This window comes from Motacilla alba, chromosome 2 (genome assembly GCF_015832195.1).
Source record: "Motacilla alba alba isolate MOTALB_02 chromosome 2, Motacilla_alba_V1.0_pri, whole genome shotgun sequence".
Lineage (NCBI taxonomy): Eukaryota > Metazoa > Chordata > Aves > Passeriformes > Motacillidae > Motacilla > Motacilla alba.
The window spans coordinates 104,333,409-104,350,222 of record NC_052017.1 but is presented as its reverse complement, the minus strand read 5'-3'; the positions used below and the strand labels follow the sequence as shown (position 1 = coordinate 104,350,222).

At 39.6% G+C, this 16,814-nt stretch overlaps 1 protein-coding gene across 3 annotated transcripts in view; it reads left to right on the top strand.

The window, feature by feature from the left end:
* ROCK1 (Rho associated coiled-coil containing protein kinase 1) overlaps positions 1-12,325 on the top strand; it is an 84,363-nt gene extending 72,038 nt beyond the window's left edge. Inside the window, exons 28-34 of one of the 3 annotated variants that reach the window (XM_038129822.1) lie at positions 36-106; positions 3,858-3,946; positions 5,091-5,169; positions 5,285-5,546; positions 6,335-6,542; positions 9,949-9,990; positions 10,802-12,325. In XM_038129822.1, the coding sequence (XP_037985750.1) occupies positions 36-106; positions 3,858-3,946; positions 5,091-5,169; positions 5,285-5,546; positions 6,335-6,542; positions 9,949-9,976 (737 nt within the window). In that variant the 3' untranslated portion in view covers positions 9,977-9,990; positions 10,802-12,325. Of the gene's footprint in view, positions 1-35; positions 107-3,857; positions 3,947-5,090; positions 5,170-5,284; positions 5,547-6,334; positions 6,543-9,948; positions 9,991-10,801 lie in introns of those variants that run through there. The other 2 variants (XM_038129823.1, XR_005256082.1) reach the window with 2 other exon arrangements.
* The last annotated feature ends 4,489 nt before the right edge of the window (positions 12,326-16,814 follow it).

The following is a 16,814-nucleotide window of genomic DNA, read 5'->3' as shown; positions in this document are numbered from 1 at the left end:
CACAAAATTATTAAATATGCATTTTTTAAAACCAGAATCAAGACTTGAAGGTTGGCTTTCAGTACCAAACAAAGGAAATATAAGGCGACATGGCTGGAAGAAACAGGTACAGGTGCCTTTTTTTCTTTCTTCCTCGGTTTCCTTGGAAAAGTTTGTAGGCATGTGGTGAATTGGTTTTACAACTCATATTTAAGAAACAAACAAAATAATTAAGAGTAATTTAGTGTATGTACGTTATTGAAGGGAAAAAAAACCAAGAAAATTAAAGATCAGTATGAAACTTTTAGTAATGACATTGTGCAAATTTATAACAGGGGAGCAAATGCTTTATAATGAGCATCTTGGAACCATTAAAAATCACATTTCTTCTTTGAGTAAGCATCTTTATAATTCTGTTACTGAAAAAGAACTTCTTTGTGCGACTTGGCAGCACAGAGTAGGGAATACCACACTTAAATGTTCTGAAGGTCATGGAAGAATGCATCACACTCTTAACTTGCTACACATGATTTCCAAGGATGTTTCTGTCTCCCTTACCTTTAAAATGATCGGTTTCTCTTAAAAATAACTGATTTACTCTCAGAAATGGGGTCTCTGTGCCAGAATTCCCACTCCAAACAAAGCAGTCTTGTTTTGCCTCTGCAAAGGTTATGATCTGTTTCTTTGAAACATCCGATGTTCAAATTGAGGTACTTAGAACCAGTTTCTGATTATATTTTCAGGCTTTTCAGCTCCCCACTTTGATCATCTTTTAGTACAATTAAATACAAAAGTGAACATGGTCTCTAGAATTTTTTACATTTTAAAAGCTAAGTGTATTAAACAGTTTATTTTCCTTCATCTTCCTTATATTCAAAGACTGCTACTGGGAATTACTGAGTTATTAATGACACTTTTGAAGTAACTTTCTGATTCTCATTGAAAGGTATTTCTCAAATGCTCCTATTTATATTTACATTCTACAACAGCTGGAAATGATTCCTATAAAATTTAAGGGAGAAGGGATTCATTCCTGTCAGAGAAGCACTTGAGGGTTTGTATTGGGTCTTTAGCTGCTGTGCTCCTTCTTTGAAGTACTGCTATTTTCAGTGGGCTTCCATGGCCTTCTTTATACACTCCAAGTGTTTGAGTTCCAGACCTGCCTATTTTTACATCAATATCAGACCTTGGTGATTTGTCTGTAAGTTAGAACCACCACCTATTCTGGCTTGCTGGGAGTGAGTGATAAGTTCTGCCCTATAAACAACTTTCTGCCCACCCCTTTGAGTAAGAGAGGAACAAAAGCAGAATTTATGGGATGAGTTAACAGCAGTTTACTGAAAGCACAAAACAAGACTAAGACAAGCACAATAAAACCAGCAATATTAATAGCAAAAGTATACAGAAAGAGAAGGTGCTTTACCCACAAAAAAAGGTGTTCACCAGCAGGAACAAGACCAAATGGCGGATGCTTCCTGTAGATCTGTTTGATTGCTAAGGCTGCTCGAATCCTCTTGTTAGTGCCTGGCACAAATCAGGTAGCTTTGTTCTGTTCTGGATTATATAAAATACTGTGTCATTTTTCTGTAAGAATTATTCTAAGTACCCTCTTATGGTTGTTTTGTAAAAATGGAAATTATTTTTGCATTCTCTGACAACTGAAATTTTAAACTCTTGATAAATGCAGCTTCTCCAGTGAAAGACTATCAGAATTTCTTCAGGCATGCCCAGTATAGGCATATTTACTTGCCTCAAGATATTTTAGGCAGTTAATCCATTCCTTTCCAACACTTCCCTAGTTTGAATGCACTGACACTTTGGAGGAATTTGAGCTGCAGATGGATGGCTCAGTCATGAAATAAATTGTACTGATAAGGTTCCTTAACTGGCTGAGGTTCTTATCAGTGAGACACAGTAGTGAGGGACTATGTTCACTCTCATGTGCATTCTGTTGGCTGAACTGAATTGCACTTGTTTACTGTACTTGTTTCAGGTACTGTTGTAGCTGGAACAAGCTGGCAGGTAGTCAGCCTCCTCAGATGTTTCTCTTCCTAATTCTCCTGCAGTTTCAGTTTTGTGAAAGTGGGAGGTATATGCAACCCCAAATATAGGTGTGCCCAGATTAAATTAAAGGAAAAGCAAAATCATATTAGTAGTGTAAATTGGATTGATGCCTGAGTTGTTACAACTTGAGCTGCTGCATTTCTGACTCAAATGTCAGTAGCACTGACGTTTTTGCCCAATGCCCTCTGAGTTATTTAGCTTAAGTTAGAAAGGAGTGAGTGTGGAAAACTTATGTGAGAATAAACACTTGTTACACCAAAAGCTAACGCTGAAATGGGTTACCCTTATTTTTATCTGGAGCTTCATTTCATCCCCAGTGAAGATGGTAAAATATCCTTCAAAAACCACTGTAAAACAGAACTACTGTCAGAAGATTTTTTTAAATGTTCACAACAGGATATTGACACTTTTGTACATAACTTTTGTTTGTGAGGTTACGTTGTTCTTTCACCAAGGCTTACCTGTGGTGTGATAATTGAATTCCTTTACAGTCAGAATTTGCATTTGTGATAGTTGTCATCTGAAGGGCTTGCTCTTATCTCTGAAAGGCAAAGGTGCACACTTCAAAGATGAAAAAGGCTTTAGTTTTCTATTGGAGTGGATAAAGGAATTGAAGTACAGTCTTTTTCTTCAATGGGAGAAATCACAGGAGTCTCACACTTAGTACTTACTCAAGCTGATCAGGCTTTCTGTTAAGGAATTGTGACAAAATGTCCTTTCATGGCTTTTTATTAGATGCATTTCAGTAATTGAGATATACAACTGTAGCTCACACCTTGCACAGCACATTTAAAAATGCTATTGTATAAACTTAAGGTGACTCCCATACTCAGGTTTTGAGGTCAGCTTCAAGTGCTATGTAAAATGATGTTGAAACCTCCCTTTGTAGAAGGAGTAGACATTTATTCAAATTATCAGTATCTGCATTGTGCAGAAACCCATCCAGTTACCTGCCAGTGCTTGGATTCAACATGAACTATTGGTGCATTCACTCTCATGCTTTTCCGTCCTTCTGGGTTATATTATATGTGAATCTGGAGATCAATGTAGACAGAGCTGCCAGTTTACCTCCTTTTAATCCTCCCTAGTGTCTTATATCTTACAGTTCCTTCTAAAACATTTGAAACTGCAGGGGGGGGAACAGCCACAGCTGTCACTGAGCTTATGCTTGTGGACAGTTCCAGCAAAGATTAGCAACTCCCAGTGAAGAGCAGCAGGCAGTGAATTCCAGTCGTGAACTTACTGGGACGTGCTTAGGTTAGAGGTGTTTGATCTTAACTATCTCAGTGTATTCATAGGCACCAGACCTCTGTTTCTGCTGATTCATTTTGGCTCTTTATTTTACCAGTCCATTAAATTGGGAGTGTAGGAAATAGTAGGAGCCATGGGACTTTGTTTTAGCCTACCAGCAGTTTGGTGTGAAGTACCAGTGAGTCCTGCAGGCCTGTAGAATTAGAAAAGTTTTTTACAACATTATCAATAAGTGATAGCTTTTGCTTTATGCCACTCTCAGTGATACAGTAAATTTCCTAGTGACCTGCCAGTAGCAACTGAAATTTGTGAGTTTGTGTACAGGTGGATGCAGAGTCATCACAAGCATTTTAGAGTGATCCAGCGACAATACAGTCACTGCAAATGTAGCACTGCAGAGCTGTCTGTGGTGCAGCTGCCTTCAGGATGATTTGAATATCTCCTGATGTTAATTTGAAACCTTTCATTTACTCTGGCTTTTTATGTGCATGTGGGAGTGTATTAGGATAAATAATTGCTTTTTAAAATGTGATTTCAACTGTTTTACCCTTTCTTTCCCACAGTATGTGGTGGTGAGCAGTAAAAAGATACTGTTCTACAATGATGAAAAAGACAAGGACCAGTCTAATCCATCTATGGTACTAGATATAGAGTAAGTAAAGTCATTGTTAGTTTTGGATACAAATTGACAAAAGAGTGTTGTGTGTGAAATAGCAGATAGCAAATGCAGAAGCTTGAAATAAAAATTCCATAAATAACTTTTAATTTCCCATACTAGTTGGAAAATGTCTATCTGTATTTTAGCATGCCATTGACAGAACTTTGACAGTACTTGCTCTTTGTCCTAGGATTGCTATAAGTTAGAGAAAAAGAGAAAGGATCATTGCTGTTCTAGTCCAAAGCATTTCTAACTTTTCCAGCTGTTTTCTGTTTAAAGTGGTAAAATATATTAATTGTGATTCCTTTACATTGGTTATACATGAGGAAAATTGTATCAAATATCACTGAAGCCCCTCACTGGTACATGACTGTGATGTTTGAACAGCTGATTGACATTATGGGATCCTTCAGAACAGTAATTGAAAAAAGGTTTTAGAATTCATGAATAGATGTATCAAATTGTAATAGATTGTAACAAATACAGTGGTCTGGAAGGACTCTCAAACTCAGGAAGTGCTTCAGCTGCCAATTACTCATAACCGGGAAAAGAGTTATTTTCTCTTAGAACTGTTTCGTACTGTCTTTTCATAAACATCTGCTACAGCCACTGTTGAAAATAGGTTCTTGGGAGAAGTGGACTTAGAGTCTTGACCCACATGATGTTTGTTCCAATTTAAATAGTTTTTTCAACAGCTGGTGCCCCAGATTTCCTTTTGTGATGTTTTGGCCTAGATTGTTCATCAAGCCATAACATGATTTAGTAAAAAAACTACTGGATTGTATTCTCCTTAATATGGTTACTTCCATCCAGGTTTTGACTAAGCTTGTCTAGCAATAATGTTAGACTTCCTAGTGTTTTGAGGAAGTATTTGAAAGCCTTTATCTTAAGTAAATTTACCATGATGGATCTTGAATCCATTGTAAGATAACCCTCTTTCCATGCTGTGAAATATTTTGGTGTTATGTGGGTAGACAAAATCTGTATGGTTTATGAATTAGTTCCCAAAATCATATTGCAGTGTTGAAGTAGGTTGTGTTGCTTGCATAATTTCTATGAACTTCAAAGCAGTTTGATAATTGTTCTGAACCATACATAACTTTTTAGCATTTTCTGATTCATGTTTCTTCTAATCTAGTAAGCTGTTTCATGTCCGGCCTGTAACTCAAGGAGATGTATATAGAGCTGAAACTGAAGAAATTCCTAAAATATTCCAGGTAAAAAGAAGTATATTCTCCTGTCTATTTAACTCTCTTGAAAAAAGTGGCTTCTTTGGAAAGGGTATAAAAGTACTTAGTGCTTCAACAGTAACACAGCAGCGTTCTTTTTCAGATTCTCTATGCTAATGAAGGGGAATGCAGGAAGGATTTGGAGGTAGAACCAGTACAGCCGGCAGAGAAGACAAATTTTCTAAATCACAAAGGCCATGAATTTATTCCCACGTTATACCACTTCCCAGCCAACTGTGAGGCCTGTGCCAAACCTCTCTGGCATGTCTTTAAACCCCCTGCTGCCCTAGAATGTCGAAGATGCCATGTGAAGTGCCACAGAGACCACTTGGATAAAAAGGAGGAATTAATTGCACCCTGCAAAGGTATACTTAGGGTTTTTTTCTGTTCTGTATTCTCCTCGTGGCTAGGCCAAACCTGCTGAACTACTGGAGGTGAATAAAAGCACTTCAGTTTAAAATTAAACTTAAAAATGAAGCTCCATGACTTTAGATGTGGAAGTTGCTAATAAAGCAATAGGCTGTTACAGTGCTTATGAGCAGGCAGCTGTGGCAAACCTCTGTAGGGAGGTCTGTGGTGTAACTGATGGAGCTTTGCTGAGGGCCCTGAGAGCACAAGGTTCCCTAGAGGTTTGTGCCCAAGTACTGGGCAGCTCCTTGGTGCCCTCACCATTCCCTCTGCACTTACACCTGACCCATGCTAGGGACAATTGCAGTGGCTGCATCAGCAAGCTCTGCTGAGGCTTTGCAGTGTGGTTCTACAGCTACCTCACAGACTGGAGTAAAAGTTTCTCCTCTGTGCTGCTGTGAAGTGGAGCATTCAGGGTATGTACTCTGGAACTTGGCCATAAGGCACCCACACAACTTTCCAGCTTATTAAAATTGTAATTAGTGTAAGTTTCTCATTTCTCAAATGTTCATGTTAGACTCAAGAATGTTAATGCAGAAATGACAAATCGTGAAAAACATTATATTCATAGTCCTCCCTGCTGTTTGTTCTCTTCCAAAAATATATAAACAAATCCAATACAAGAATATATATAGGTGCCATTGTTCCTTCCAGTGGCACAGTTAGTGCAGTTAGTGTGTCATAATTCTTATTTGATAAGGAGCTCGGGTTTTCACTGAATCATCTTCCTCCTTTTTCCTTGTAGTGAGTTATGATGTAACTTCAGCAAGAGATATGCTCTTGTTGGCATCCTGTCAAGATGAACAGAAGAAGTGGGTGACACATTTAGTAAAGAAGATCCCTAAGACACCACCATCTACTTTTGTTCGTGCTTCTCCTAGAACTTTGTCTACAAGATCCTCAGCAAACCAGTCATTCCGAAAAGCTGTTAAAAATACTTCTGGAAAAACTAGGTGAGAAATAAGCTACAAAAACTACAGATCTTCTTGGCTAAAAAACCCTCCTTTTGTAAGTCCTGTTCCATGTGAAATCGTGAAGTAATTCCATAGTTATGGCTGTTAAAGTGCTGATCTAAATCTTTGCTCAAATCCCAAAGGAAGGAGCAGAATTCTCCTGTTATTATGGTAAATTTATTGGTTCTTCACATTTGGACACGTACCATGGAGGTGGTACCTGGCCTGCCAATGCTTGGGAGGGAGCTGGTTGCATTTTTCTTCCTGTATAAAGGCAAGGCTCAGTGAATATGTCAGTAATGGCATTTAGCAACAAGGGTAATCCACAGTCATCCTGTCCATTGATTGACTCAGAGCTTGCCTACACTAGAAGTCTTCTGCAAATGGGGCTGAAATGAGAAACTTACAGATTCTGTCTGTTGTTAGACCAATTCTTTTGTTGTGAGGCCAGTTAATAATTAACTCTGTTCTTCCTCCCTGCTTACCCATTCCCAGTTGTCTTCTATCCCAGCAGCTGTTTTTCTAAACTATTTGTGACCCAATGCATTAACCAGGACATGATGTAAAATACACTTTTTTAATGTTTAAGTTGCTGTAATATCATTTTAACCTTTATTAGCTTCCTGATACAGTATGTATGTTGTTTTCTCCCCAAATAACCAAATGAATTGACAGTATGAAGTAGAAACTAGTGTCTCAGTAAGGAAAGAGTCTTCCCAGATTGGCAGGGCTACCAACATTCCTGACATGAAATGCAATAAAAGCAGACTTTTGCATATAAGGAGACATAGGGTATATCATGAAACATCCTCCTTGAAGGGAACAGAAGAGAAAAAAATGTGAAAGACAAAAAGGGCATTGACTTTCTTGTCCCCAAGACTTCTATCCTAAAACATAAGTGATGATAGAGTGGTTTGGGTGGAAAGGGACCTTGAAGATCATCTAGTTTCAGCCCTCTCTGCCAGGGTGGATCAGGTTGCTCAGGGCCCCATCCAGCCTGGCCTTGAGCACTCCCAGGGATCATAGTTTTGAGGTCGTAATATATTCAGTGAAGGCCTTAAAGATAATCCCATACTTCTTTGTTTCACATTTGGATATTTAGAGTTGTAGACTTTCTCGTCCAAAACCTCTTTGAATTGCATTCTGAGTTTGCTCTCCATTTTAACCTTGCAAGGTCCTCTGGTAGCTGTAATAACCAGCTTTCATGCATACTCTTGTGGGAGAAAAATCCATTTTCTTCAATCAATTAATTGATTCTTTTTCACTCTGTCTTAATAGAAGTGCTGGTTTGGACTTGTCTCTAGAAATGATAAGTGTGCAGCAAATCTGTTATAGAAGGAACAGATTTGGATATTTGAAAGTTTACAGTAACTCTTAAAGGAATGGGTATGTTTGGGGACATCAGTTACCCAGACTATTGCTATTATTAATCCTGTTAGCATTGTCCTGTTGAGAGTGTTACAGAATCACAGAAATGCACAAGTAGGGAATGGAACTTCTTTAAAAAATGAGAAACACCATTATTAAAGGTCTGTTTTTAAGATCCTAAAGATACAATAAGTCTAATAGCTCACCAACACCAGAAGGAGGACAGCTGCACATTCCTGAGCTTTATCTTGTGTCAGTTCATGTTTCACAGATTACCAGAGTGAGCTGATCTATTTTTCAGCAGAAAATTATCCAGGAATGTTTTGCCTAAAGGAAAGCCAAAAAACCCAAAGCGTGACGACAAAAACAATCCAACCCTAACTCCACAGAAGAAAAGCTTGTGATTTTCTGTTGGGTTCAGAAGTTACAGTGGTTTGAGGGAGAGCCTCAAGAATGAAAGGAGGGGAAAGGGTGATGGTCATGCACCAGTGGATGTCAGGTCAGATCAGTTGTTCCAAATACTGCAGCCTTGCATTTTCTCCAGCTGCCCTGGTGTACAACCTCTGCTCACACCTTTTTCCCTCACCCAAGAAGATCTTCCAAGTTCTTAGGAAGAAATAAAGCTCTTAGGTTTTCTGTCAATGCAGAAGTTAATACCTGTATGGTATCTTACCTCTTTGGCTTCTTGGAATTTATCTGACAAGCTGTGTCCTGGATCAAACAGTTAACATTTACATTACTCTTCTAGACTGACCCCAAATCCATCAGTGAACTTGATGACATAACTGATACCTTGCTTCTCGATGATATCAAATACTGACAGAGCTTCTTAGAACATGTAATTAATTGTAATAAACTCTGTTTTAATGTTGCATATTGTAGTCACTGATTGTGGAGAAGGAGTCCTATTGAGCATAAGCCATTTAGAGAGGCACTGCACTTGAGCAGCAGGAGTGCTGGGTTTGTGTGAGCTCCTGCCTGTCATGCTGCCTGGAGATGTCTGCAAGAGGCAGGTGGAGTCCCTTGCACTGCCCTGATGCTCGAGGAGCTCCCTGGGTGTCTTTGTGACACACTCTGTCCCCATCAGACAGCTGGCACTGGATTGACTGGAGTGTAGTGGGGCTTGCATGGCACCTGCAGAGCAATGAGAGCAAACAATGAAAAGATTCAGAGTTCCACTGAGCAAAGAAGCATTAGAAAAAGGCCAGGTTGGAACTCTTCATTCTGGCAGTTACACTGTGGACATTTTTGTGGTTTTCTCAGACAAATTTTTTGAGTTGTATCTGTGAGCTAGACAAGTGCTGCTGTAGTGGACTGTGCCCAGCCTGTGCCCTGATACTACTACATATTCTTTCTTGTGTGTTTAAAAAGAAGGGGTTTGATTTATTTTGATATTGATTTATTTTAGGAAATAAATAAATAAATAAATAATTTTTTATTGATTTATATTGATTTATTTTAGGAAAATTCACTTTTAATGTACCAATGTTTAAATTTGGCTTATTTAATAAATTACAGCGTAGCTTATGTACTGAACACTTAACTGGTAGCTCAGCACAGTAGCTGAGCTCATTTGACAGCCTGTTTCTACTTAAAGAGGAGGATTTTCCCTCTCTGTCTTCTTTTCCTTCTTTTCTGTCCCTGGATCCTAGATAAGAGTTTGAAATTATCCATTTCAGACCCTTCCACGAAGGTACACAATTCAGTTTCCTGACTGTCAAAAAAATGTAGACTAACTGTGCCAAGCTAGTGAGTAGACAGTGCACTGAGAAGTGCAGTGGTTGCCAAAGCTGAGCACAGGTAAGTAGGAGGATGCTCTGCTGGGGTTAGGAAGGTGAGAAAGCAGAGGAACAGCAGGCTATTTTCCTCTCAGGAGGCAGTCAGTTGTTGGTTGAGCCTCTATGAACTCATGCATCCTGCAGTTCTCCTCCTCCCTCACTACTTTACCTGTGTGTGGGAATAAGAGAAGCAGCAATGATTTTTATGGGATTTACATGTCTAGCTTTTACTAAGTATCTGAAAATTGTTCTCTTGTCAGACAGTATAGCAGAACTTGCCCTCGGTGATGGAGTCCTACCATGTAAGCAGGCATTAACTATTTTGTTGAATGGATACAGACTTGAACACGTGCTTGAAGACATTTCAGTACATTTCATTCGGGGTCTGACCCACCTTTCTTTGCAGTCGGTAAACAGAGCTTCCTTGACTTCATGGAGAGGTGTCTCAGACCCCTTGAAAGGAGCTTCACATATAAAAGTTCATCCTGAGTTCTATTCCTCATTTTAATAACTTGTCACTAATGACATTGAATCAGAACTTCATGATGAACTTGCTGGCAATTTGCAGTACTGCTTCGAGATCGGAACCTACACTTCATAGCTTACAGTCTGCTGATTTATTCACATTGTATTAGCACAGCTGAGATCTTTTGTTTTAATACAGTTGGGTTTGGGCACTAGGTCAAGTTAATGCATGTTTGAAGAGGAAAACAACCAACTAGCTGCCAAAATTCCTGTGCATCAGATGAGCTCTGCAACTGCATGTGCGTGCTCTTAGCCTAGAGAGCCTTTTCTTGTCCTGCAAGTGAAAGAGGGTCACCTTGCATTTGCCATGAATACACCCATGATTGTTGACTCTTAATTGCTTACTTGTAAAGCTGCAGTAATATTATCATCTGTCTGATCTCTGTGTTTGCTTAATGTTGTTTGAAACTGAGAACAGTTTGTGGAAGATGATGTAAGTATGATGTTAGTATTGTACCTTGTCAGTTGAAAAAAAATTCTGTTAAAATCAAGTATTTTCTTCACTGAGGCTCTTGGCAAACACATACTAGTGTTACAAAGCTAATTTTTATATCTTTTATTAATTGTCTGTTTTCTTTTTTGTTCCAGCTAACCACATGTACAGTGCTTAATGGAACCTCATGGGATGCAGTCAGAGAAACAGGGCTTTTTTTAACCACACAGAGCAGTGCAGATGGGCTGTTGTTCCTTTCAACATAACTATCACAAGGCTTCAGGGTTAAGATTGCTGTTACTGTCTCCTCCTTGCTTTGGCACAAAAGCACGCTGAGGGTGTTTAATTGCGGGTTTGCCTCAAGGTAGAATTAGATTAATTATTACTATGTAATGCAAGTTAAAGCAAATAAAGCTTAGCTAGGTGTATAAAAAAGGTGCTGCCTTTTGGAGTTTTTCAAAAAAGCCTGTCAGTCACAATGAAATGCAGCCAACTTTCTACGTACCAGTGAAAGAAAAAGACTGTTAACCCTGTGAAGGGGATATTTATGTCAAGATGAGCATATGAAATGGAGTAGAAGAGGAAGGTTTCTCAGTGAGAAGGACTGCAATTGCTTTCAAGACTCTTAAGTTGTGCTCTTGAAGACTGCAGAACTAGCTTAAAATGAAGCCTTATCACTTGAACTTCAGTGCCTTCACTGCAGAGTTCTTTACAGCCTTAATGCTAACCATCCACTTTGGAATGGATCAAAGTGTTAAATATTTTGCATTATGCTTTACAAAATACTGATGCAGCAGGTTTGTAAAGGGGGGAAAACACATAATTGCCTTTATTCTATGCATTTTTGCCAAGCCATACTGAATTATTTTATTGTTAGAGGCATTAGAAACTAACAGTAAAGAGAACCACCAAGTTTGGAAGCATATTTTGGGGTACATCATTTCTATTACTGTATAATGTATTGCCTTACAATTTTAAGTGATAACGTACATTAAGTTAACAAACATTTAAGAATTATATGCACTGTTTGAACTGTAAATTATTCTTAGAACACTTTTACTTGGTTTTACATTGTTCTTTTAGTGCCTTGAGAGAATTGTATTATTGCCATGTCGATAAATGTAGAAACCTAAAACTAAACAAAAGAAACCTCTAAAAAACTATTGCATATCAGTAGTTTCTACTGAACTTTAATTGGTTGAAGTATTGTAGATGCTAGATGCATTTCTAAATTAAGTACAATCTTTGACTGAGAATTCCTCTTACAAAGAAAGACTGATTCTTGTTCATAAGCCAAGAGATGTGTAGGCAATGCAGAAGAAAAAAAAAAAGAAAAAAAAAGACCCAAAAGCTCTGGGTGAAATTCAGGAATTTCAGTAAATGCTGTCAGACTCTTGCTTTGTAGCAGGAATACATTCATGGTATGGGCAGTATGGTTTTATTTTATTTTATTTCTTAACCAAATACCTCCTCAATAATTTATATGGCTTTGCAGTTGTGTATTAAATAAGAAGCACTGGAAAACTGATTCGTCCTTAGGACGATTTGCATGTTTCAAGTGGTATTGAAAGCCGCACTGATGGATATGTAATAATAAACATGTCTGTTATTAATATGGTAATGACTCTGTGCTCATTTAATGAGAAATAAAGTAATTTATGGAAAGACCCATTTGAAAATGACTGGCATGGTGTTTTCTCCTGACTGCAGCTTATACATCTTTCTAAGCATTCAGACATTGCAACAGTTTCCAAGTACAAGGTGCATTTGCATCATAATGCCCAGGACAGTCTGGAAAGTTTTTTTTTTTCTTTTACTATTCCTCATGAATAAGTAAATACCGTATTAAATAATGTTTTAATTTCCTTATTCTCATGGCCTGCTGTAGTAGCCTAATACGTATTTATTATTCAACCACTACCCTGAGCCGGCCTTGCGATTGCTTCATCTTTCATGATACAGGTTTGGAGTTTCAGAAATTGCACTTATTTGTGGGAAGGAGCACTGTTCAAAAGACAAGGCAGTTTTTGTTGGTGGGTGGTTTTGGCATTAGGCTTGTTTGGGCTTTTTTGGAACAGCCATGTACATCCCATGAAGCTAGCTGTCCATAAATCTCCCTGGGGGTAATCCACCAAGGCCTGCAGAACAATAGAGCAGTAAGGTCACATAACATGTCAATGACTGTATGTCCTTTGAAGGTCACAGAGCTAGGAAGCACAGATAACTAGAAGCCATTGATGTAACTTCAGCAAGTTCCTCTGTGTTGAGCTTGCTGTATCTGAAATGTCAGCAATATCAAAGCTGTGGCTGGAGCACACTGAAGACAACCTTCTAGATCACCAGTCACATTGACAGTGAGCTTGTCAAGCAATGTAAGGGATAATTGTGACCTGCTTTAATCTCCTGTCACATACTGGGAAGGGAGAAATATAGTAAAATGATCAAACATATCTTAGTTAAATATGTACATTATAATAGGAAATTTGGAGCAGTTGGAAAGGCCTGTGGTCTCTCCAGACTCAGATTAGGTTGTGGATTGCTTTTCTGCTTTCCTTTATGTGTAACTGGTTACCTCTGCAGGTTGAAAACCTTTTGCTGAGTAATTTATTAATAAATAGTAGTATGTTGTAACTTTATATTTCATGAATCTGAAAAATAGCATAAGCCCTGTTATGAATAGCTAGTGACTAGTGAGAAGAGGGATTGGGGAAAAAATGGTTTTTGCTCTACAGACTGGCACCTACTGTCATTTCCAGAGTTTTTTAGTAATAATGAAGTTCTGCAGGTTTTTTTTTTAAATGCTGATTTTGCTTGGGAAAGCAGCAGCAGACACAATGAAGTGTAAAATTACATTGACTTGTGTGTCTGGGATAAATCGCAACTAAAATGCTGTAATAATAAAGTCTAGACGTGCAAATTACAGTTTGTGTGTTCTGGTACACTGATGTTGGCACTTGTTTACTGTAAGGAAGGTGCCTATCTACAGGAATAGCTACACTTTGAATAAAAAAAAAGCAGGCAAATGTTTCTACTGTTAGGAAAAGTAATGCTTACAATCTCAACTGAAAGTCATCAAGATATCTGACACGTGTAAGCTCTGAAGAGCCAGCATAAATCACACTGGCTGCCTTTATGCTGGTGAAGCTGTAATTTTACAAGCTGCTTGAGAAATCAAAAAGTTCAGATTCTTACATGATCATTTTTTTTGTTGACTTGCCTCCACCTTTTAAGTTTTTTATGACTGTATTAGGTTCACTGACATTAGCAGAATGCGAAAAATCTGACTCTCTCTTCAAGCTTCTCTATTCCTGCTGAAGGCAGCAGGAAAGAAAATGGAAAGAGTAGCTAACTGTAGCAAAACAGCCTGGTAATAAAAGGATGCAGCCTCTTCCAAAGGTGGGATTTTCCTACAGTACCACTGAGGCTGTAGCCAGAAGCAAATTGGGAATTGTGCACCAAGAGGAGGGGGCAGCAGCTGAGCTTCCCTCTGAGCTCATGAACTCTGCTAGGATTTTTCTGATGTACTAATTACAAACATAAAAAAAATGCAGGTAGAGTTTTATTCTTGTTCCTTCCCCATGATATACACTTGTGAGTCAGAATGTAAAACGTTTGAAAACTGCTGAAATGGAAGATGTAACATAAAAATGGAAGGGGGGGGTGTTGGTACTCTATACATCTCCTGGATTGCTACATTTTCTTTACTGAAAATACACAGAAGATACACTGGAGTGTGGTTTCCTCATCTCCATGAGTGTTCAAGGCCAGGTTGGATGGGGCCCTGAGCAACATATCTAGTAAATGGCATCCCTGCCCATGGTCCCTTCCAACCCAAACCATTCCGTGGTAGACAGGTCCCCAAGAACATTATGCTCCCCACAGAAAACAATATATGGAATGAGGGTAACTCATCTTGACCTTTAGAGAAACAAGAAATGTAAATGTAGTATTTTAAGTCCTGAGTGTCTGTTATTTAAAGTGAATCTTTGTTCTGTCTCAGCTATCACACAGGTGCCTAAAGCACCTGTGACCCCTTGACCCCTTGTCAAGGGGTTTGGTTTCTTTCCCCACACCTTCTGCTGGATTGCAGCACCTGCTTGTACTGTCTGAGAGTTCACCTACCACTTGTGCTCCTCGGAACTGGGCCACGAGAGCTTTCACAGCTTTAAAAACTTTTTCTAAACAGATCTGGACTTGCTCTGAGCCATTTTTCAGCATTCACAAATCCTGCCAGGCCTGTTGGCCTACCTTCACTACAGTGCTGATGACACAGCCCCAGCTTTTGGATCCAAGCTGGCCTGTATCCAACCAGCTCAGGATGGGAAGGAGCATGGCCCTGTCACAGGCCACAGGGACACAGCCAGGGCAAGCACTTCTAGTGTCCCCGTGCCCCCACTCAAGGCTCCCCTGGGGTCTGTCTTCAGAAGATGCATTTAATAATGTTCAACCAATCTTTTACAGTTTTAATGTCATCAAGTTCGTGTTTATACATCAGGCTGCACTCTTTGTCTCCTGATGTCAACACTCCTTATGTGAGTTTGTGTAAGATTCAGGAAAACCAGCGTCTATTGATCCCCTCCTTTAGGAAAAAGGGCACACGGCTGTTACTGCAGGAAGAGGCCTACACGGTCTCGGAGGAAAAAAGAGGGAGACAGTGGTTCTTCACCTTGCAGAGGTCAGGATGGTTTTCCTGCTGATACAAATCCCCTTTCTTCTCCTTCAGCACAGCACCCTCTAGTGCCTTTCCCAAATTCTGGAAATGCATGGTCTGTGTCTGCCTGAGCCCTGATCAGCTAAGGGCTTCCCTAAAGGGAAGGATTCAGCGCAGCTTCAGACCATAGAGCATTCCACTTCCATTTAGCTGGCACGAGTAAACATGACTCTATGTATGTCACTTTTGGTATAAAGAGCAAAACATTTGACTGGAGTTATCCCACACGTAAATTCACAGGCAGGCAGCTGGGATCTGCTCTCTCTTGAATAGACGGTCTGCAGGATCTTGCCCTAGAACTGGACCAAAGCTTTTCCAGAAAGCTTCTTTCAGCAAGTCCAAGTAACAAAAGATTCATCACTTTTGCTGGTCAATTTTAACAATTAAATTGCTTTAGTAATGGTAAACTCAATCTTTATTCAAGATCCAGCATAATCCAGCAAAATCTCAGCATAACACCCTTTGAAGCGTCTCTGTGAAATGTAATCCTTGCTCCCCCAAACCTCCTTGTCCCATCTAGGAGCCTACACTGGACAATAAAATCAACTTTTGCTCTTCTTCTCCACGACAAACTGAAAAAACAGAAATTTCTAAGCCTTTCACCTTGCGGCTTACATTCAAACCCTGGATTATTTTTATGGCCATTTTATATTTCATTCTTCTACTGTTTGGAACTGAAAATCACATCTGGGGGACAGCAAGGAAAAGATCCTTCTTGTTTAGGATATCAACACTTTGGCAAAAGTACAGCCAGAAGTGCACATGCCAACAACCAGACAGTGGTACAAGCTGTGGCAGCAGCTCTTCACAGCTGCGCTTGTAAGCAGCAGAGGAGTGTGGGGTTTCTAGAGGTGGGAGCTAGGAGGGGTCCAAGAAGGGATGATTCTCTCTTATGTCGTTCTCTCCCTTGCATCTTAAAGCACTGCTCTGGTTTCTTTAACCACATCTGAATATCAAGAAGCAGTTGAGATTCAGGTCTCCACGTCTACTGGTTTTAATGTTTACACCTTGGGGTTTATCACACTGAAGGCTCCTGGCTGTTGCCATCACACCCATCCTTCAGTGCTCCTTATCTATAAATGAGCCAAAAAATCATTGCTGGTTGATCGCTCATCTCCTCTCTTCCCAGTGAAGTTCTTCTGTTGGTAATTTTAGTTCCTACTTCACCCTTTCCTATAAACCAAACCTATTTCTTCCACAAGAGCCTTTTTATTTTTTTTTCTGCCTCCCTTCCCCTCCTTGTGCAATCACAGCTTTCGGGCAGACCCCGGGGGGTGCAAAAGCCCAGCTCAGCTCTCAGAGAATCGCAGAGTCACAGAACGGGTCAGGTTGGCAGCGAGCACAGCGGGTCATCTGGTCCAACCTCCCTGCTCAAGCAGGGCTGTCCTAGGGCATATGGCTCATGATTGCATCCAGATAGTTCTTGAATATCTCCAGTCAGGGGGAATCCACACCCT